General features: G+C 37.3%; 2 protein-coding genes across 2 annotated transcripts; both read right to left on the reverse strand.

Annotated features, from left to right (window-relative positions):
- Positions 1-7,724: 7,724 nt before the first annotated feature.
- Positions 7,725-9,803, reverse strand: LOC140875990 (exopolygalacturonase-like). The gene is made up of 5 exons (XM_073279830.1): positions 9,550-9,803; positions 9,104-9,415; positions 8,739-9,028; positions 8,438-8,657; positions 7,725-8,355 (listed from the first exon to the last, which is right to left on the reverse strand). Exons 1-5 carry the CDS (start codon positions 9,706-9,708, stop codon positions 8,122-8,124), a joined length of 1,215 nt encoding a protein of 404 aa, XP_073135931.1. The 5' UTR covers positions 9,709-9,803; the 3' UTR covers positions 7,725-8,121.
- Positions 9,804-20,495: 10,692 nt separating this feature from the next.
- Positions 20,496-22,760, reverse strand: LOC140874499 (protein SENESCENCE-ASSOCIATED GENE 21, mitochondrial-like). The gene is made up of 2 exons (XM_073277791.1): positions 22,431-22,760; positions 20,496-20,620 (listed from the first exon to the last, which is right to left on the reverse strand). The coding sequence occupies exons 1-2, from the start codon at positions 22,672-22,674 to the stop codon at positions 20,496-20,498; spliced, it is 369 nt and encodes a 122-aa protein (XP_073133892.1). The 5' UTR covers positions 22,675-22,760.
- Between the last annotated feature and the right edge of the window lie 1,193 nt (positions 22,761-23,953).

The following is a 23,953-nucleotide window of genomic DNA, read 5'->3' on the forward strand; positions in this document are numbered from 1 at the left end:
TTAGTTGTATCTACTCCGTTGGAGCAGGAGGTAGTAACTAAGCATCTAGTGATGGGTTGCCTTCTGGAGTTTGAGGATAATGTGTTATCGGCAAATTTGTGATATTAGCGATGACGGATTTTGATTGTATTTTGGGAATAGATATGCTGACTTTGTATCACGCTACTGTGGATTGTTATCAGCGTCTGGTACAGTTTTATCCCGTTGAGGGTGATAGCTGGTACTTTTATGGTGAGGGTGCGCGACCTCCGATGCCACTTGTTTCGGCTCTAAAGGCATGTCATGTCTTGGAGTTAGGTGGGGAGGGCTACCTCATCTATGCGGTTGATATGTCTGCGAGTAGTACGGGTATTGATCAGCTACCGATTGTCAGCGAGTTTCCTGACGTATTCCCTGATGAGATTCCTGGTTTTTCTCCGGTTCGAGAGGTTGAATTTGGTATTGATCTAGTACCAGGAACTACGCCTATATCCCTAGCACCTTATCGTCTGGCACCGTCAGAGATGAGGGAATTGAAACAGCAGTTGCAAGATCTGCTTGATAAGGGATATATTCGTCCGAGTGTTTCTCCGTGGGGAGCACCTGTTTTGTTTGTCAAGAAAAAAGATGGATCGATGCGATTATGTATTGATTACAGGCAGTTGAATCGTGTCACCATCAAGAATAAGTATCCTTTGCCGCGGATTGATGATCTGTTCGATAAACTATAGGGTACTTCTGTTTATTCGAAGATAGATCTGAGATCTGGATACCATCAGATGCGGGTACGAGACTCAGATATATCTACGACTGCTTTCAGGACCAGATACGGGCATTATGAGTTTCTGGTGATGCCATTCGGTTTGACGAATGCACCGGCAGTCTTTATGAATCTGATGAATCAGGTATTTCGAGATTATCTGGATAGATTTGTCATCGTCTTCATAGATGATATTCTTGTTTATTCTCATGACAAGGATGAGCATGCACAACATTTGAGGATTGTTCTACAGACGTTACGAGATAAGCAGCTATATGCGAAATTGATCAAGTGTGAATTCTGGCTTGATCGGGTAGTATTTCTCGGCTAGTGAAGGGATATCTGTTGATCCTAGTAAGATAGAGGCAGTGCTGAACTGGTCTCGTCCGACAACGGTTGTTGAGATTCGTAGTTTCTTGGGTCTCGCGGGATATTATCGTCGGTTCATCGAGAATTTTTTACAGTTAGCCAGGCCTTTGACTCAGCTTACTCGGAAAGATGTTACCTTCATTTGGTCCTCGGATTGTGAGGAGTCGTTTCATGAGCTGCGTAGACGTCTTACTACTGCACCTGTGCTAGCTCTACCTTCTGGATCAGGAGGTTATGTTGTTTATACTGATGCCTCTGGTCAGGGGTTGGGATGTGTGTTGACACAACATGGACATGTTATTGCCTATGCTTCTCGACAGTTGAAGACGCATGAGAATAACTATCCAGTGCATGATCTCGAGTTAGCCGCCATTGTATTTGCGCTCAAGATTTGGAGACATTATCTTTATGGCGATAAATTTGAGATATTTACGGATCACAAGAGTTTGAAGTATTTATTCACTCAGGCAGAGTTGAATATGCGACAGAGACGCTGGATGGATCTCCTGAAAGATTATGATTGTGAAATCAAATATCATCCAGGTTCTGCTAATCTTACTGTTGATGCCTTGAGTCGGCAGGTGAGACTGTCTGCACTTCAGACTAATGAAATATCTCATATGATTCAAGAGTGCTGTTCATTGAGTTTTACGCTCAAGCACAAGAAAGGGAGGAATGAGATTCGTTTGTATACTATTCTATCTGAGCCAGCATTGTATTCTCGGATCAGAGATGCTCAGATATCTGATGTTAAGACTCAGCGATTGGCACGTCTAGCCAATAGAGTTAATACCTCTGGATTCCATTTTCAGGCAGATGGTTTATTGTGCCTATCCAATAGAGTGGTTGTACCTAATGTTGCGGAGCTCAGGAATGATATTCTATCTCAAGCTCACAGGAGTCGATTATCAGTTCATCCTGGAAGTATGAAAATGTATAAGGACTTGCGAACTAGATTCTGGTGGAAGGGGATGAAGCGAATTGTGTATCAATTTGTTTCGAGATGTTTGGTTTGTCAACAGGTCAAGGCTGAACATCGACGACCAGGTGGATTACTACAGAATCTTGAGATTCCTGAATGGAAGTGGGAGCACGTGACTATGGATTTTGTTACCCACTTGCCAATGACTTCACGTCAGTGTGATGCTATCTGGGTTGTCGTTGACCGTTTGAAAAAATCAGCACATTTCATTCCTTATAACCGGGAGTATTCTTATGATCGCATGGCATGCTTATATATCCAGGAGATTGTGCGATTACATGGGATTCCAGTGAGTATCGTCAGTGATAGAGATCCACGATTTACTTCACGTTTTTGGGGTAGTTTTCAGCAGGCGTTGGGTACCACTCTGAGTTTGAGCATTGCGTATCATCCGGAGATTGACGGGCAGTCAGAGCGCACTATTCGTACGCTGGAGGATATGCTACGTTCTTCTGTCATGGATTTTGGCTTATCTTGGCAGGATCAGTTACCTTTGATTGAATTTGCCTACAATAACAGTTATCATCGTAGTATTGATATGGCACCTTTCGAGGCATTGTATGGTCGACGGTGTCGTACTCCGTTATTCTAGGATGAAGTCGAGGAACGGCAAGTCGAGGGTCCTGAATTGGTGCAGCAGATTGTAGACAAGGTAGATTTGATCAAGCATAGGATCAAAGTTGCTCAAGATAGACAAGCCAGTTATGCGAATATTCGCCGCAGGCCACTTCAGTTTGAGCCTGGTGAATATGTTTTTCTGCGAGTATCACCTTTCAGGAAGGTGATGAGATTCGGTGTAAAAGGCAAGTTGTCTCCTCGTTACATTGGGCCTTTCTAGATACTGGAGAAGATCGGAGATGTTGCTTATCGTTTGACTTTACCGCCATCTCTTTTCAGTATACACAATGTTTTTCATGTGTCGTTGCTTCGACAGTACATAGCTGATGAATCTCATGTGATTCAGTCTACTGATATTCAGCTAGAGCCAGATCTATCTTTTGTTGAACTACCAATCTGTATCCTAGACAGGAAGGAGAAAGTTTTTCGGAACAATACTATACCACTTGTGATGGTACAGTGGCAGCGCCGAGGCGTTGAAGAAGCAACTTGGGAAACTGAGAGTCGTATGCGAGCAGAATATCCTGAGTTGTTTGCTTTGTATTTTTGATTACCATGTAAGATGTAATTACCGTTGTTGTAATAAGACATGGTTTGATGTTTCATATTTTTATCTTGATTTGTCTTTAGATGTTATTTCGCGGACGAAATATCTAAAGGTGGGGAGAATGTAGTAACCCAGAAACCATTTTAAGATAATAATATGTTAAACATGATTAAGGGTTGGTATTTAACCAATTTCGGAGTGTTATTGGACTTCAGAAGTAAAATTTGGGCTTTTTAATTTTGGGCCGGATAGTAAGCTCCGATCCCAGATAGTAAGCTCCGATCCTAGATAGTAAGCTCCGATCGGAACGGAAGCTCCGATCCTGGAACGGAAGTTCCGATCCCCAGCTGCCAGCAATGATCGATGACTTAGTCGCGAGTTTTGACAAGTGTCGATCATAGAGCAGATCGGAAGCTCCGATCATAGATCGGAAGTTCCGATCCTGGCGTGGCAGACATGCACGCAATGAGCTGGATCGGAAGCTCCGATCCCGAAATCGGAAGTTCCGATCCTGGCCGAGAAATTTGGCTATAAATAGGGCAGTTCTGAGTTTATTTCAATTACGAATTCCCGAGTTTCCTTCTTCAGTTATATAGTGTGAGATATACACTTGAGGGCCCTATCGGTTATAATCGAAGTTCTGAAATAACCAAGTTGTGGTTATAGTCATCCGGGACTAGCGTCTTCAAAGGGCTTACTTCGGACGAAGGTATGGTCCGAGAATCGATTTAAGTTTTGGGAGTACTTATTAGCTTAGTTAAGGCTTATAGAACTTGTGTAGTGATACGGTGAACTTTTGAATATAGGCTTGGAACCTAGGATCTACTTTACTTGAACTAGCCTAGAGGTACGTACACATTGACTGAGATTGCCAGCGAGTATACATGTTTATATGTTGCATTTATTTGGCATTATTATATGGCATGATATATGATTTACCGTTTTCTATACTCATATGTCATGTGCATATACACGTTGAGCCTATACCTTGTTATACCTGATTATAGAGCCGCTCAGCTCTATACTCGATAGTCTGTCACTGAGAGTACCGCGACGGCGGGGGCATTTATGTCTGTCTACTTTGGTGTACTAGACGAGTGTGGTTGCACCCAGAGGTTGATCCGTGTGGTGGCAGCACTCATATGGCGCCGGTTCTGAGCATGACTTTTCAGATGATCTTTTTTACCAGTCATCATGTAGCATGCATTATATACATATATTTACTCATGTCTATGTACTGGGCTAAGCGCTCACGTCTTAGTTGTTATCTTGGACACCCTATTCCATGGGGCAGGTCGCAGGATGGACGGAGCTGGTAGTTCAAGGCAGGACTAGGGAGCAGGAGCCTTGAAGAGTTTATTATACAACATGATTTGTTAGCTGTATAATGTTTATTTTAAGAATTTCGATATGGTTGTATCATTACAGATTTAAGCCTGGATTTTATTACTAAGCTGATATGTAATTTATGGTTAAGTTTCCGCACGTTTTTACTCTGTTAAGTATATTGCTGTATTAAGTTTAATGCATGATATTAGTTGCCAGTTAGTAGGTGATTCCATGCAGGGTCACTACATCAACTCGCCTAAAAGGTGGGCCGCGCCCGCCCCGCTTAATGGTGGGTTACGACGGGTTGTGGGCCGGGCCGCCCCGTTGACCCGTTTTGACACCTCTAGTCATGGTTACCTACTTGCCTTGAAGGTTTTGAGAGCATGTTGAAGACCAATTGAAGATTGTTGCTCTTGTGTTTTGGCATCTAGGGTCAACTCCTTGCTTTGTTTTATTTATGCTATCTTGCATAGAATTTTAGGAATTGTTTTTATTATTTATTTTCTCACATGTTTTTGAAAAAATTGTTTTTATAATAATTCACTAGTTTTAGGGTTTGTAAAACTCTTTGAATTGTTTTTTAGTGAAAGTTTTGTCCTGAGGCGTTGCAAGAGTATTGTATACTCTTGCTTAAATATCTGAGTCTATTTATTTAGTTGCTAATTTATTTTATTCACGCTTTTATTATTTTTCGCTGCATATTACTCAAGGTGTTATTGAAGGCACCTAAATCTGTTTATGTGCAACCGACTTTCCCTTACATTTTTGAATATTCATATGTTTGATGACCTAAACCGTTTTATTAAGTCAAATACTTGTAATATAATTCAGATCATTCTCTTGAATAAAACAGCGAATAAAAATTAGAATAAACCTCTAATTATACTATAAAAATATAATTATGACAAAGATATTATTTTGTTGTGTTACTTTGCATATTCGAATATCTAGTCAAATTTTGAAACAAAAATTATTAATTAATTAACTAAATATATATTTTGATTCATTTTTTCATCATATGCCAAATTTTTACCAATGAAATTTATATATTTTTTTCTTTTTTAGTGATACATATATTTTTAGTGATACATGTATTTTAGATTTCACCAATTTTTAGCGCATATAGTTTCGATGTAATATAGTGTTAAACGTTTTCTGTTTGTAATATTTATTTTTTTAGATCGGAAACAATCCAATGTTTTTATAAATTTTATCTTTTTATATATTTGTTGTCTGTTTCACCATTTGTTTATAAGCACATTATCTAAGTTGTAATATTTATTTTTGAGAAAATTACTTTTTAGGTTTGGTATTTTGTTTTCAATTTGCGATTTCAATCTTCTAGCTATGTTGTTGCATTTAAGTTTTAGTCCGCTATTTTTGTTTTTTGTGAAAATTTTAGTCATTTTTTCGACGTGACGCTGATGTGAAGCTGACGTATATGGTGTCAAATAAGCATTTTCTATGAAAAACGATTCAAATTGCCAAAAATTAAAACATGCTAGGCTAAAGTTAAAATATGAAAACATAGAGAAGTAAAATCACAAAGTAACAAAATTATCGAACCAAAATTGTAATTTTTCCTTTATTTTTTAGATCGAAAAAAAATCCACGCATTTATAAATTTTAAGCATGACTCCTAAATATTTAGGGATAATAGTCAAAATAGTCCCGTAAGTTTGCTTGTTTTGTGATTTGGTCCTGTAAGTATTTAATTTTGGGTTTTGGTCCTGTAACTTTAGTTATTTTGATCTTTTAAACTTTTTTATTTAAGAAATATTTTTATAATTAGGCCGATAATCAAACCGATCTAACATAAAAATATGATCTAACTGGTTGGACTGTTTTAACCGAACGGTCAAATCGGAAAACCGTTTATATAATATAATTAATTAATAATATATTTTAAATTATAAAAACCTTAAAAAATTATATAAATAAAAATATATATTATTTATCGTAGTTTGAAAACTAAATAACTATATAAATATATTCAAAAAATTATAAAATCTAATATTAATAAATAATATTTTTAACAAAGAAAAAAATTTCAAATAATCATGTATATATATATAATAAAATATTAAATTAAGGTTTTAAAATAAAAAAACTATTTTTTCAAAAAAAATCGAATAACTAATTTTTCAGTTCTTGACCAATTCTGTCGGTTTAACCGTTAAAACAGTTTTTTATAGTGTTTCAGATCAAATCAGTGACCAGTTCTGGGTCGAACAGGTCGGTACAATCCGGTTTTGAAAATATAGCATTTAATTTTTGATGTCACAACAGACACATCATTATTTCTCGATGTCACTTAAGCATTTTTATCTTCCACGTCAGCATTTTCTGATGTCACGTTAACACTCTATGAAGAAAAGAACTAAAAACCAATTTTAACTTAACTTATAGGACTAAAACTCAAAATTAAATACTTACAGGATCAAAATACAAAATGGACAAGCTTACATCATGACCATTTTTACTATATTTTCAAATATTTAATTATCATTTGGACATGAACAAATTCATAGATGGCATCATTTGGAACAAAACAAAAAGATCTACATCACATCTTTCAACCAATATCTCATTATCAAAAACATTAATTAAAATGAATTAAGTGCAATATTTCATTTGATAAGATTCAATAAATGATTCTTCATGTACACAAATTTCATATTCCATCTTTGACCCAAATTTTTGGGACTGCATTTTCACTCAATACCCATGCACTATTCAAACAACACACAATTTAAAGACAAAATAAAAAATCAACAATGTAAAAACTTTAATTTGTCCTCCTATTCATAGATTTACAGATAGAGTACATTAACCCATGTTATTGCATATGCGACAACACTCTAACCAGAAATGATCAATTCAAACATTTATCATAAATCTTTGTAGATACATGATAGTTACCAAAAAAATCACCACGCAATTATAAACGTTGTGAAAGCTGCAATTACCTATTTTTTTTCCTTCACATAATAGTTGGAATATATACATATATGACAAAAACTCGATAGTAAAAATACAAGATTATATCTTTTGGAAGACGGACTTGCGGATCTATTTCCATGAGACAAGTCGACCATGCCCATATCTACAATGAAAAGTAGTATTTGTGGGGTGGGTTTTCGGTATACCATAACAAAAATATCGGTATAAAAAAAATTCATACCGGTATCGATAACGAAATTTTGAAATTTTGGTATGGAAAAAATCTATATTGATACCGTATAGATACAAAAAAAAAAGTTTGTTATACCGAAAAAATGTCTACATATAAAAAAAAATTCGGTATGGTATGCCAAAAATTCGGTATTTCTGTTCGGTATCCCAGCCCTACTTGTGGCAGGAAAAGTAATACTTTTTGATGAATCAGATCGAATAGGAGATCCGTCTCATCAAAATTGATATGTACAGTTTTTTTTAAGATACAATGAAATTGCATGGATTCGACTAGGTACTCTGTTTTAACAATTTTTGCCCCCTTTCACTCTAAAATTGCTAACTTGTCAAGAAGTGGACAATCTATACACACTCAGTGGGACTGGCGGGGTTCATGTTCCCTGTGGAGATGAATTTGGCATTGGAACATGCAGACTGTAGAGGGCCAATCGAGCCATACGGAACTAAGTCGATATTGGCCAATTCGATGCCTTCGCAAGGGACTGCGGAGCTGCAGTTGAGAGATACGGCCACCCGCGAAATTGTGGTTCCCTTTATGTTTTTGAAATGTACATCACTAATCTTCACCTTAGATTGCTGCATATATATATACCGCAAAGACGATTAGTTGTTAACTAGACGTGTTTCCGAGGACGGGTATGTTCGGAAGCTAACTCACCTCGGGTTTTCTCTTGGAGTCATAGTGCTGGTCGATGACGATTGGATTCTTGACTTGATTCATCACAATATCTTGATAAACAATGCTGCTAGCTTCCATCACCGGGGAATTATGGTATGTCTTGATTCTAGCCCCGTTCGTCGTCCCGGTGAGCGTGCAATTCTTGATGCTGACCCCTTTCAGGCTTGTTTCATCCGGACGTTTACCAAGGCTTCCGATACTAAAAGTGAGCAAGCACAAGTTCTTCAATAAATACATGACTTGGAATTAAACGAAATAAGTCGAAAAACACATGTATAACCTGATGCCATGTCCAGGGCCACAAGTGATGCCGGAGATGGTGATGTTTTCGGTGCCCTGGCCTATGGAAATACAGTCGTCTCCGGTTCCGATGGTGGAGTCTGTGATGCTGACATTAACGGAGCTGCTCAAGTGGACGCCATCCGTGTTGGGGCTGCTACCGGGGGCGGTGATGGTCAGGTTCCACAGAGCAACGTTGCTGCTGTCTGTCACCTTCACGTGGAAACCCATGCTATTCACGAAATTCATGTCGTACATTGTGCCGTTTTGGACATTCCCGAATACCAGAGACTGCAAATGTTTGTGTACATGTTAAAATATTAACATGTTCTGTTTAATATTGCTAGCTAGGGAAACATGACTTACAACTGGAAGAAGGGGGCCATCCTTACTTCCCCCCTTCATGAACTCCCACAGAGAGTCTCCACGGCCATTGATAGTCCCTCCGCCTTTGACGACGAAACCGTTGATGTAAGCAAGCATGATCCAGGCACCGTCGGAGAATTCACTGATATCATCAAGAGCATACAAATTGCCTTGGATTTCGATTGTGATTGGTTGCTGAGCCGTGCACGGACCCTGAAGCAGGATTGGTCCTGAGACGAAGTCGCCGCTCGGGATGACTAGTTTCGCTGCTCCGGTCGACTTGCACGCTGCATTCCAAGCCTTTATCATGGCCTGCAATATGTAATGACGACATTGATACATGATAATCAATTCCATCGGTTCCCTCCGAGTATTAATATTTGTTTAATTAATTTTTTTTTTTTTTTTAAATTGTATTCATGAATTTCCTTATAATATTAACTCACCATTGCATCATCAGTTTGTTTATCAGCTTTGGCCCCAAACTTCGTAACATCAAAAACTGTCTCATCAGCAAGGCGACGGCGCAAACCGATGGATTCGGCACCAATCGTGAGCAAGGATAAACCTAAAATGGCAACACATGCGTGAATTGGATGGCCCATTTCGCCTTGCTCGTAAGAAAAACTTGAAAAAAACGATACAGTTGTTGTTATGTGCTACGAAGAATATTGGATGACATTTATTATATTTTTTTGGGGTTAACGTAAAATTGCTTGTGAAAAAGTGAATCTTGCCATTCAAAAAGACTTCTGCAATTGGCTTTCGCTACCATTGATTCCATCCCCTGATCCAAATATTTTCTCAGCGAATTCTTCGCACAGTGCAATTCATGCCATCAGTTTGAAGGGCGGGACCTTACTTACTATTTTTAGCAAGATATCAGATCTCTCGCTTAATTAAATTTTTTCCCAAGTGCATCTATATATGACGTCACTGGATGATTCTATATGTTACATCAAGAGAAACACTCTTTGTCTATTTTTACGAGATGTCTCACTTCAAAAAAAAAAATAAAAATGTATTGTTGAATCTTACATGTTTGTTTTCACCCGACATTTTCACCCAACATCTCGTACAAGAAAGGAAACAGGAGTTAAAGAATCACCCAAAGTTACATTATCATTCAACTCATGCAACGTATATATATTAATCATCCACAAGCAGTTCAACCCTCGAGTTGATTCGTATGCAGGGCCATTTTTGAATAAAACCGCAATAATATTTTGATAGGGATTCGACATGCCAACACCTGATATAGTTTTTTACTATCCTTGTGCTCTTATTAACTTCAACTGTGTCGATCAAGGAAATAATCATATATACCAAGGAAAATTTAATTAATACGACTCCGAGGGGAGTGGACCGATGACGCGCTTAAGTCCCTGTTTCCCATAGCAAACTCTCTCGTCTGCGTACATATACACGCAAGGTCACAAATGCATGCACCCGAAATGAAGTTTTCCTCTTAGTTAGTTGTCATTGATTTTGTCTGTATTTACTTATTTCCTAGGGATGTTCTGCTTTTATTTTTTCTGATACCCTAGCTGTTCTGATGTTACTATTACTTTTGTATAGCCTTTTGGGAAGGTTTTGGCCTAGTCCCCCTCCTCCGTTAGGTTTTATTTGTACCGCTTTTTTTTTTTAAAAAAAAAAAAAAAAAGCCTGTTGGAGAACGGAGATCAGATCAATCAGAATTGATACCCGGTGCAGCGAAAGTTTAAAAATTTTATATGGAACGATTCCATAATGGGTATCAAAACTTTACGATTAAATTGTGTGTGTAAAAATTAAATAACAATTATAAATTTTTACCTCCAATCTCGAATCGAGATTATGGACACCAACAGATTACTCTGCTCTTGTTGTATATCCCTGGAACTGATGGACGAACTGTTCTTCAATCAGGTCCACGAACAGAGATTTAATCCCTTTGATAGATTGCACTAGAAAATCTATCAGAAGTTTCTACGAAGAGAATTAACGAATTTGATCCGTTAAACCAGACTGCAATTCAAAATTCACAGGCTGGATTTTCCCGACAGAGAGAGGGAGGGGGCGGCCACTTTGATAAAAACGCAGCTAGGGTTTTCAAAATATTTTGTGACCTCTGTTGTCTAATTTCTGTACTGCAATAACTTATTTATAATATGGGCTGCTAACAGCTTAGGGCCCATTAGTCATAAGTTCAAGCCTGACAAGCAAAGCCCGCATGTTCAAAAATTAATATAAAATTCATCGTGACTCTGATTGATAAACCGATTTTACCAATGTTCACAGAAACCATTTCTGCACCTTTTAAAGTCAAGATAAATTTTTCTGAATCCGAATTCAGTGATTTCCAAAAATGCCCATCCCTATGTCATTTTAGGAAATCTTACTCCTCTACTCTTAAATAAGAAGTCCCACTTCTTTGTTCATTAAATTTAACTCTTTAAATTTAACTATCTCAACATGGATTAAAAATCCATTACTCTGTGTGACCCTCAATGGTTCAGGGATACAGCTAGCCGTGGGCTCACAACTCCTTGTGACTCGGAACAACAATTTCCGACTTAACCATCGAATCATGGTAAGAGCGCCTAGCAACATCGCCCCATGATTCCCTAGGTATCACTGATAGTGTCTGCAAGAACCAATAGATTTTGGTTAGCGTACAGTACGGTCCCTTCATCCATATATCCCGATCGAATCAACAACCATTGGTAAATCGAGAGTCGTTCGAGATTCGATAACTATGCAATACATCTTGAAGATCAAATAGTGACATCGCATGTGCTACTAAGAAACCATTTCTTAAAACACATCATGTACTCTGGCCAGAGATTCGTCACACTAATATCTCCTCAGATCGCATAGGATATCCACACTCGCAAGTATGTGGTGAATCTTTGACAACAAAGCATCGACTCCTATATGTGTTGTAACTGTACCCAATCCCGACACCTGATGACCCCAATAGAGTCGGTAAACGAGTCAAAGCACAGTACTAGCATATAGAGTCTCAATGATGTTTCAAGTAGTAAGGACTAATGGTGTGCAACCAAAACCGCGGACTTTATCCACTCGATAAGTGATAACCACTTGGAAAGTCCGGATAGGGTAGTTCGATCATTCATCGTATGAATATCCATTTGCATGCTTTGAACATCTCTATGTTCCTTACCAATGAAACGTGGTACTCTGCATCGCAAATGCTAGTCTCAAACTCGAGCGATCCTTATCCTTATTCACGGACGGCTCAATCGACTAGGAACGATTTAGAATATACAGTGACTATAAGATGTGTTTCATGATAGACATCCCCATGTACTACCATATCTTACATACACTATAGTATATTCAAGGTCTTTATCAAACAACAATAGTATATCACAATATAACAATATGAAGAAAGATAAAGTCATTGCCATTAATAAAAGTGTAAATTATATTTAAACAAAAGATTGTTTATACAAAGAGTCATCAAAGCCCTTAGCCACAAGTTGGCTCACCGGGTACCCACTCTTTCAATCTCCCACTTGCCCTAAAGCCAACTAGTCATACTACGTAGACCCATTGCTTCGCGATGTTTGTCAAATAATGGTCCTGGCAAGGGCTTAGTAAGTGGATCAGCGATATTGTCTGCAGAGGCCACTCTTTCGACAGTGATGTCTCCTCTTTCCACGATCTCCCGGATGATGTGGTATTTCCTCAGTACGTGTTTGGATCTTTGATGAGACCTTGGTTCCTTTGCCTGAGCAACGGCACCCGTGTTGTCACAGTACACCGGGACTGGACCAACAACTTCCGGAATAACGCCCAACTCTTGAACGAAATTCCTCATCCAAACGGCCTCTTTAGCAGCAGCTGATGCTGCAATGTATTCTGCCTCAGTGGTGGAATCCGCTGTGGTGTCCTGCTTGGAACTCTTCCAAAAGACAGCACCGCCATTGAGCATGAACACAAACCCAGAGGTTGACTTCGAGTCATCCACGTCGCTTTGGAAGCTAGAGTCGGTATAGCCTTCCAATTTTAGTTCTCTTCCTCCATATACCATGAACATATTCTTAGTCCTTCGTAAGTACTTAAGAATGTCCTTCACGGCTTTCCAATGCATTTGACCGGGATTAGCTTGATATCTGCTCGTGACACTCAGAGCAAATGCTACATCCGGTCTGGTAGATATCATCCCATACATGATACTACCAATGGCTGACGCATATGGTACATGTGTCATTTTCTCTATCTCTTCATCAGTCTTGGGACACATAGACTTGGATAGAGAAACTCCATGACACATAGGTAGATGTCCTCTCTTGGACCCATCCATTGAAAACCGTTTCAATATGGTGTCGATGTAGGTTGCTTGAGTGAGTCCTATCATTCTCTTAGATCTATCTCTATAGATCTGTATCCCTAGAATATAGGATGCCTCACCCAAATCCTTCATCGAGAATCTACCTGATAACCATATCTTTGTTGACTGCAACATCCCTACATCATTCCCAATGAGTAGGATGTCATCAACATAAAGTACTAAGAATGTCACAGCATCCTTAACTACTTTCTTGTACACGCATGGTTCCTCCGGGTTCTTGATGAAACCAAAATCCTTTATTGTTTCATCAAATTTCTGGTTCCAACTTCTTGATGCTTGTTTTAGACCATAGATTGATCTCTGAAGCTTGCATACCTTATGCTTGCTTCCCATGGATGTGTATCCCTCAGGCTGCGTCATATAGATCTCTTCCTTAATGGTTCCATTAAGAAATGCAGTCTTCACATCCATTTTCCATATCTCATAGTCATACCAAGCAGCTATGGCAATAAGGATTCTTATGGACTTGAACATTGCAACTGGTGAAAAGGTTTCGTCATAGTCAACTCCTTGTCTTTGAGTATAACCTTTTGCCACCAATCGTGCCTTGTAGGTCAATACCTTACCATCAGGCCCAAGCTTTCTCTTGTAGATCCATTTACACCCTATTGGAACAATTCCATCGGGAGGATCTACTAAAGACCAAACTTGGTTTGTATGCATCGAATCTATTTCCGACTGCATAGCTTCAAGCCATAAATTTGAATCCGCATCAGAAATTGCTTCCTTGAAGTTTCTTGGATCACATCCAACGTCGGGTTCATCTTGATCCCCTTCAAGAAGAAGACCATATCGAATAGGAGGTCTAGAAGTCCTCTCGGATCTTCTAAGTATAGGCGTGTCTATCAATGGTTCCTGAGGTGTAGGATCATTATTTTGTATTTCGGGTTCTTCTCGAATTTCTTCGAGTTCCATCATCTCGCCTTTCTTATCCAATAAGAACTCCTTCTCCAAGAAGGTGGCATTCCTTGAAACAAACACCTTTGTTTCAGCAGGATGATAGAAATAATATCCGATTGAATTCTTCGGATACCCTACAAAATAACATAAGGTGGATCTACTATCCAACTTATCTCCCACTGTCTGCTTCACGTAAGCAGGACATCCCCAAATTCTCAAGTACGAATACTTAGGAGCTTTGCCATTCCATAACTCATATGGTGTTTTGTCCACTGCTTTGGTGTGGACGTTGTTCAACAACAATACCGCCGTTTCAAGCGCATAGCCCCAAAACGAAGGTGAAAGCTCAGTGAAGCTCATCATAGATCGAACCATGTCCAACAAAGTTCGATTACGACGCTCCGATACACCATTTAGCTGAGGTGTCATAGGAGGAGTCCACTGAGAGAGAATCTCATTCTCTTTCAGATAGTCCAAAAACTCGGTACTTAAGTATTCTCCACCTCGATCCGATCGAAGTGCTTTAATACTTTTACCTAGCTTATTTTCTACTTCAGCCTTGAATTCTTTGAACTTTTCAAATGCTTCAGACTTATATTTCATTAAATATAAATACCCATACCTAGAATAATCATCAATAAAGGTAATGAAGTAGGTGTGGCCATATTGAGTACCAATTCTAAATGGACCACAAACATCTGTATGGATCAAATCCAACAGATTTTGACTACGCTCAGGTTTCCCCTTAAAAGGAGATTTAGTCATTTTTCCTTTCAGGCAGGACTCACAAGTAGGTAGAGAGTAAATATCAGACATATCAAACATGCCCTCTCCCACTAGCTTGTTCATCCTCCTTGAGGAAATATGACCTAGCCTAGCATGCCAAAGGTTTACCGGGTTTTGACTATCGATTTTCCTTTTGTTTGTTGTTGCCGGTTTATCAACATAATTTATTGGAACGTCTTTTAATTTTAAGTTATATAGATCGTTTTCAAGTTGTTCATTTCCAATCAAACATTCATTCTTGTAAATATTGCAAATCTCATTCACAAAATTGCAAGAAAAACCATCTCTATCAAGCATAGAAACAGAAATAATGTTTTTAATTAAATCTGGAACAAATAAAACGTCTCTCAAAAGTAACTTAAAATCGTTCTGCAAAATTAAATAAACATCTCCCACAGCTTTAGCTTCAACTCGAGAACCATTTCCGAGCCTCAGCTGGGTCTCACCCATTCTAAGCCTGCGACTTCTTGTCATCACCTGCAAATCATTGCAAATGTGAGATCCACATCCGGTATCCAATACCCAAGAAGTAGTATTAAGTGAAACATTTATTTCAATATAGAACATACCCTTTGCAGTTCGCAACTGCTCTAGATATTCCTTGCAGTTACGTTTCCAATGACCGGGCTTCTTGCAGTAATGGCAAACATCCTTGGACTTTTCCATGTTTGAAGCCTTTGTCTTGTACTTCTTCTCGGGTTCGGTTTTCTTGGGTGGGGCAGAACGTTTCTTACCCTTTGTACTTGGCCCCTTCTTAGCAGAAGAAGAGGATCCCACCAAGAAAGCCGATTTATCCTTCTTTAAAGTGGATTCATATGTCACAAGCATATTGACCATCTCTTCAAGGGAGGCCTCTATCTTGTTCATATTGAAATTCACCACAAATCCGTCAAACGAAGAAGGAAGAGATAGAAGTAGTAAGTCCACGTTGAGTTCATGCTCCAACACCAAATCAAGCATTACCAACTTCTGTATGAGCCAAATCACTCGTACCCCATGATCACGGACCGAAGTCCCTTCACGCATGCGACACGTCATTAGCTCTTTTACAGTAGCGAACCTTTCAGCTCTCGATTGAGCCCCAAAAAGTTCCTTGAGTTGTACGTGAATGTCAGCAGCAGTCACGATATCCTCAAATTGCCTCTGGAGTTCATCAGACATCGAGGCTTGCATATAGCATTTGGCATTGATATCATGGTCCCACCATGTATCAAGTTTGGCCAACTCTTCCGGACTTACATCAGCTGGTGCTTCCTTCGGAGGAGATTTTTCTAACACGTAGAGCATCTTCTCCGAGATCAAGACAATCTTCAACTTACAGAACCATTCCGTATAGTTTGCGCCAGTCAGTTTATTTTGTTCGAGGATAGAGAAAAGTGGATTACGCGAATTCATCTTTATGAAATACTGAAAAGAAACAGACAAATATCAGTGATTGTTTAATTAATTTACTAAGACATAAAATAGGCGAAATTTATTTTATGAATCTCACTCCCACTATTTTAACGATTTCACTACCCTCTAGTGAAAACGGGAAACTGTTTTCCTTAGTGAGAACATGGAGTCCAATTGACAAACTATGGTCCCGAATAATATCAGCCAACCATAATTTTCAAAAGGTAGAGCCCAATTGCTTCCAAAGCAACCTCCATGTTTTTTACCTCATGTCCAATAAGGGCCCAATAATATGACGCCGTTTATTATGACATGTCAAGATGACCCATCAATATTAAATTGTGATGGACGGTCGCCATGTGGATCCCCCAATAATATGAGCCGATCCCATGGGAGTTCCACCCAACTTACAACATGTGTCGATCCAATGTACAGCTTTCCGACGAACGGGCCCCCCCAATAATATGATCCGAACCGTATCCGCGGGTAGCATCTCATACATTGATCGTTGATGGAAGGTAGGAACATTTAAACAATTTTAAATTTCCTTTATTTATCTTGATATCAATTTTAAATCATATTTAAAATGAGGGATTTTAATTTTTGAAAATTTGTCTCATCATTTCAAAATTTTGTATGCTTGCCGGATTCACACAATTTTGTCTAAAACATGCATACAACAATAATATCATATATTATATAGGATGATCGATTCCATTTCTAATCGACCCGTGGTTGCCAATCACGAGTCTTAGTCCAATCCTAGGTAATATGCAGGTATGCAATGCAATCCTATTACATTGAGCTTCCAATTTACATTTCTTCAGTCTTTATTGTTTGCTGGGCCCACCTCCGTCTTCAAATCTTCATCTCCCACTAAGTCTAATGTATTTACAATAAATAACCATGACAAATAGGGGATACATTTCAAGGGGTGGGAACGGGCCATAAACCAGGCCCACTAATATTACATATGACAATTCATATTGGGCCATAAATCAGGCCCATTAATAAATCCAATAACAATAAAAACAAATGTAAATTCCTAACATACACCTACAAAATTGGTCATGGCAATCGATCATCCTTATCCAATAATATTTAATTCAAAATTAATTTATTGGATAACATGCAATGGCAATTTAAATTAAAAGGATAAAATCATATTCCATATATAAAATCTTATTTTACATACAAAATCATATTTTATCTTTTTATCAAATAAAATCATATTTTACATATAAAATCCAATTTTATACATAAAATCATATTTTACTCAATATTTTCATAAGATCATATCTTATCATCAATTGTACCAAAAATAATTAATTTCATAAAATTTGATTTAACGGATAAAATCTATAAATTTTTCAAAAATTCAAATTTATCCAAAAATCAATTTTAAAATTTTCGGACTCGAATAATTCGATCCGATGCCTCGTGGACCAATCAAAAACAATTTTCGACCGGACCAAAAATAGAATTTTAACATATTAAAATTTTAATTTTAAAATTAAAAATTAATTTTTCCGCGGGCCGCCCGGGACGCTCCCGGGCTGCCCGCGCCCCAAATGGATTCGGGCCGGGCAGCCCGGCTGCCCCTAGGGCAGCGACTCTCGCTGCCCCCCGGGCAGCGATCCAATCGCTGCCCGTGTTTTTGCCCGAAAAATTTTTAATTTAAAAAAAATTTATTTTGTTTCAAAAACCGAGGCTTAAAAAATTTTTGTACAATCGATTAATTTAATCGCTTGATCTGAGCAACCTGGCTCTGATACCACTGTTGGAGAACGGCGATCAGATCAATCAGAATTGATACCCGGTGCAGTGGAAGTTTAAAAATTTTATATGGAACGATTCCATAATGGGTATCAAAACTTTACGATTAAATTGTGTGTGTAAAAATTAAATAACAATTATAAATTTTTACCTCCAATCTCGAATCGAGATTATGGACACCAACAGATTACTCTGCTCTTGTTGTATATCCCTGGAACTGATGGACGAACTGTTCTTCAATCAGGTCCACGAACAGAGATTTAATCCCTCTGATAGATTGCACTAAAAAATCTATCAGAAGTTTCTACGAAGAGAATTAACGAATTTGATCTGTTAAACCAGACTGTAATTCAAAATTCACAGGCTGGATTTTCCCGACAGAGAGAGGGAGGGGGCGGCCACTTTGATAAAAACGTAGCTAGGGTTTTCAAAATATTTTGTGACCTCTGTTGTCTAATTTTTGTACTGCAATAACTTATTTATAATATGGGCTGCTAACAGCTTAGGGCCCATTAGTCATAAGTTCAAGCCTGACAAGCAAAGCCCGCATGTTCAGAAATTAATATAAAATTCATCGTGACTCTGATTGATAAACCGATTTTACCAATGTTCACAGAAACCATTTCTGCATCTTTTAAAGTCAAGATAAATTTTTCTGAATCCGAATTCAGTGATTTCCAAAAATGTCCATCCCTATGTCATTTTAGGAAATCTTACTCCTCTACTCTTAAATAAGAAGTCCCACTTTTTTGTTCATTAAATTTAACTCTTTAAATTTAACTATCTCAACGGGGATTAAAAATCCATTACTCTGTGTGACCCTCAATGGTTCAGGGATACAGCTAGCCGTGGGCTCACAACTCCTTGTGACTCGGAACAACAATTTCCGACTTGCCCATCGAATCATGGTAAGAGCACCTAGCAACATCGCCCCATGATTCCCTAGGTATCACTGATAGTGTCTGCAAGAACCAATAGATTTTGGTTAGCGTACAGTACGGTCCCTTCATCCATATATCTCGATCGAATCAACAACCATTGGTAAATCGAGAGTCGTTCGAGATTCGATAACTATGCAATACATCTTGAAGATCAAATAGTGACATCGCATGTGCTACTAAGAAACCATTTCTTAAAACACATCATGTACTCTGGCCAGAGATTCGTCACACTAATATCTCCTCAGATCGCATAGGATATCCACACTCGCAAGTATGTGGTGAATCCTTGACAACAAAGCATCGACTCCTATATGTGTTGTAACTGTACCCAATCCCGACACCTGATGACCCCAATAGAGTCGGTAAACGAGTCAAAGCACAGTACTAGCATATAGAGTCTCAATGATGTTTCAAGTAGTAAGGACTAATGGTGTACAACCAAAACCGTGGACTTTATCCACTCGATAAGTGATAACCACTTGGAAAGTCCGGATAGGGTAGTTCGATCATTCATCGTATGAATATCTATTTGCATGCTTTGAACATCTCTATATTCCTTACCAATGAAACGTGGTACTCTGCATCGCAAATGCTAGTCTCAAACTCGAGCGATCCTTATCCTTATTCACGGACGGCTCAATCGACTAGGAACGATTTAGAATATACAGTGACTATAAGATGTGTTTCATGATAGACATCCTCATGTACTACCACATCTTACATACACTATAGTATATTTAAGGTCTTTATCAAACAACAATAATATATCACAATATAACAATATGAAGAAAGATAAAGTCATTGCCATTAATAAAAGTGTAAATTATATTTAAAAAAAAGATTGTTTATACAAAGAGTCATCAAAGCCCTTAGCCACAAGTTGGCTCACCGGGTACCCACTCTTTCAAAGCCGTGGTTAGTTTGTGCCCCATGCGATACCTATATGCTACTCTGTCTTAACCAAGGACATGAAAAATGCATGGCAAAGTCTACACTTGATCCCGTTGGTTTAATCGGTTTTATTTTAAGGAGTTGTACTCATGAGTCGAAGTAAAATAAAGTATCCAGATTTAATTATTTTCACTGATCTTAAAAAATATCCAATCAAGAAAATTAATCTGCTAGAACACAGAACGCGCAAATATATATTTTTTAAATAAATCAAGAATATATATATAATATCCTTAATTAAATTACACAAACTATATATATTATATCGGAGTCGTTAATTATATTACAAGTGTCGTCTGGTTCTGGGCTTGATGAGGATCCTCCTCAACTCGGCGGCGTCGATCTCTTGTGCTTTGTTCTCCGGGCGGTAGTATCCAGTGACGGGGTCCGGAATCCACCAATTAAATACTGATAAATATATTAAGGAAATTTTAAAGATAATAAAAAGTCAATATTTTGGCTTATTTTGAATAAAAACGGACTCCTAAAAATATATAAAATTAAATACTGATAATTTTGAGGAAATAAAACTCAAAATAATATTTTTGGGCTCTTAAAAGGCTCATGAAATAAATTAGATAGAAAGTTGTCATCTCGTCCGTCCACGGTCCCGTCTACGCGATAAAATAATTTAATTTCCATAAATCATGAAAATCACTAATTATGGGTTAAATGCTTAAAAATAACTTAAAACATGCACAAATAATTCACATCATAATTTAACCCATAAATATAAAATTCTAAATAAATAAAATCCCTAATTATGCATGCGAATTTACGTACCAAAAATACTGGGTGTTACAAACGTATCTCAAAGACTCTGGGCAGAAGCAACTAACACAGCATGTTACACTCAAAACAGATCTATGATTAACAAGAAGCACAACAAAACACCATATGAGATCTGGAATGGCACAAAACCCGATGTTTCATATTTTAAAGTGTTTGGCTATACATGCTTCATTCATAATAATGGAAAACATCGCTTAACAGCCTTTGATGCAAAAGAAGAAGAAGACATATTCGTTGGATATTCCTCGGTCAGTCGAGCTTACAGAGTATTTAACAAAAGGTCATTGACAGTAGAGAAAACTATTAATGTTATTTTTGACAAAGCTACTGTATGTGCAGACAAGTCTCAAACCAATATCAAAGATCTAGCAAACAGGCTAGAATCAGCTGTTCTAGATGATGAGAGTGATAGTGATGAACCTCCTATCATAAGGGATGAACCAAAAGAGGTAATCATTCAACCTAATGAAGGAAGAATAGATCAAGATCATGAAGAACATAGAATCGGAGAAGAAATCATTGAACCCGATAACACCACCAGAAATGAAGAAGACATTCCAACAAATCAACCCATGCAACGTATATATATTAATCATCCACAAGCAGTTCAACCCTCGAGTTGATTCGTATGCAGGGCCATTTTTGAATAAAACCGCAATAATATTTTGATAGGGATTCGACATGCCAACACTTGATACAGTTTTTTACTATCCTTGTGCTCTTATTAACTTCAACTGTGTCGATCAAGGAAATAATCATATATACCAAGGAAAATTTAATTAATACGACTCCGAGGGGAGTGGACCGATGACGCGCTTAAGTCCCTGTTTCCCATAGCAAACTCTCTCTTCTGCGTACATATACACGCAAGGTCACAAATGCATGCACCCGAAATGAAGTTTTCCTCTTAGTTAGCTGTCATTGATTTTGTCTGTATTTACTTATTTTCTAGGGATGTTGTGCTTGTATTTTTTCCGATACCCTAGCTGTTCTGATGTTACTATTACTTTTGTATAGCCTTTTGAGAAGGTCTTGGCCTAGTCTCCCTCCTCCGTTAGGTTTTATTTGTACAACTTTTTCTTTTTTTTAAAAAAAAAAAAAAAAAGAGCCGTGGTTAGTTTGTGCCCCATGCAATACCTATATGCTACTCTGTCTTAACCAAGGACATGAAAAATGTGTGGCAAAGTCTACACTTGATCCCGTTGGTTTAATCGGTTTTATTTTAAGGAGTTGTACTCATGAGTCGAAGTAAAATAAAGTATCCAGATTTAATTATTTTCACTGATCTTAAAAAAGATCCAATCAAAAAAATTAATTTGCTAGAACACAGAACGCGCATATATATATTTTTTAAATAAATCAAGAATAATATCCTTAATTAAATTACACAAACTATATATATTATATCGGAGTCGTTAATTATATTACAAGTGTCGTCTGGTTCTGGGCTTGATGAGGATCCTCCGCAACTCGGCGGCGTCGATCTCTTGTGCTTTGTTCTCCGGGCGGTAGTATCCGGTGACGGGGTCCGGAATCCACGAAATCTTGGTGGGTTCTTCGGACTCATTCTTCAGCATTAATCTCACGGCCCTGGACACAGTACCTTGAGCTGAGATTTTGTTGGAAATGAAAGCGGACAGTGTCTTAACATTGGAGAAAGAAGGAGCCATGTTTCTTAATTAATTATATATAAGCTTCTTCAAGCAGTACTTGAGGAATATATGAAGGGATTAAATTTGGAAAATTGAGAAGCAGATTCGATGTGAATTTCGGAAGAAGGCAAACAAATTTATATATAATTAAGGAGGGGAAGGAAGTTGTATGGGAATTTCCTACGGACACCGAGTCACAGTTGGCTCTTGTCTATCATTTGCCAATAGGCACTTTCTGCGCGGTTTGTTCCACCAAACTTTGAAAACTTCTCTCTTATATTTTATTTAATGAAGAGAATTTTAAAAATATAATTAACCATTTTTCTCCTAAAATATGGCCAGGTATTCGTGAGATCAATCAAATATTGGACATAATATATGGACTGATTCTTTTTTTCTTCTTTGAGGATATATGGGATTGAATTTTAATATAACTTTTAATTTGATATGAATTAAATAAGTTTTTATATAATATGTAATAATATAATAATTATTTCTCATTCAAAATTAATGTATAAATTGTTCTTTTATTATAGTTTTTTTTTTAAAAATAATAATAAAGATGTCATGGGATTGAGAAATTTTGGTAAATATATAAGTGTGTAATTATACAAATATAAAATATTTGTTGTAACCTTATTAGAACCCAACTCATTAAAATTAAGACGAAAAAAATAAATAAATAAGACGTACACTTTTTTTTTAAAAGGTAAATAAGACGTACACAAACATACATGCACCCTGAATTCTTCACTTTACGCATATTGCTCATGCTTAAAGCCTTAAACCAAGGAATTGAAACAATTTTAAAGTATTTAATATATATATATATATATATATATATATATATATATATATATATATATATTACTATCTTATTAAAGCAGAGACTCTCTAATTAACAAACTTTCAATTAATTGGTGAAACTTGATTTGAAATTACCATTATCTCCTAACATAATTTTCAATAAAACCAAAATTATTGGGCAAAATAGTCATTTTATACAATTTTTTTCTTTTTTAGCCATTAAAAGCTCAATTTGTGTCATTTGATATTATTTTATTTACAAAAATAACACTCACTTTATAAAATATATATGTTTTTTGTGAATATATGTTTAGGAAAACGCTATATTTTTTAATTTTACAATTTATTATTTATTTTTATCGTTAAAAAAACGAAATGTACGATAACGCAACGCGTGCAACGAAATACTAGTATATATAAGAGATCAAGGTTGCATTTGATTTTGAATTCGAGAAGCTGGCATTTGAAAGAATTGAATATCTGAAATCAC

This window comes from Henckelia pumila, chromosome 1, assembly GCF_033568475.1.
Source record: "Henckelia pumila isolate YLH828 chromosome 1, ASM3356847v2, whole genome shotgun sequence".
In the NCBI taxonomy this organism is placed as follows: Eukaryota; Viridiplantae; Streptophyta; class Magnoliopsida; order Lamiales; family Gesneriaceae; genus Henckelia; species Henckelia pumila.

What these genes read in the sequence shown, in the direction of transcription:
- LOC140875990 (XM_073279830.1), bottom strand. Translation starts at nt 9,708, where the DNA reads ATGGGCCATCCAATTCACGCATGTGTTGCCATTTTAGGTTTATCCTTG. An exon ending in GGCCCTGGACATGGCATCAG is followed by an intron (nt 8,658 to 8,738) that starts GTTATACATGTG and finishes GCTCACTTTTAG; the next exon opens with TATCGGAAGCCTTGGTAAAC. An exon ending in ACTCCAAGAGAAAACCCGAG is followed by an intron (nt 8,356 to 8,437) that starts GTGAGTTAGCTT and finishes ATATATATGCAG; the next exon opens with CAATCTAAGGTGAAGATTAG.
- LOC140874499 (XM_073277791.1), bottom strand. Translation starts at nt 22,674, where the DNA reads ATGGCTCCTTCTTTCTCCAATGTTAAGACACTGTCCGCTTTCATTTCC. An exon ending in CAGAACCAGACGACACTTGT is followed by an intron (nt 20,621 to 22,430) that starts AATATAATTAAC and finishes TATATTTATCAG; the next exon opens with TATTTAATTGGTGGATTCCG.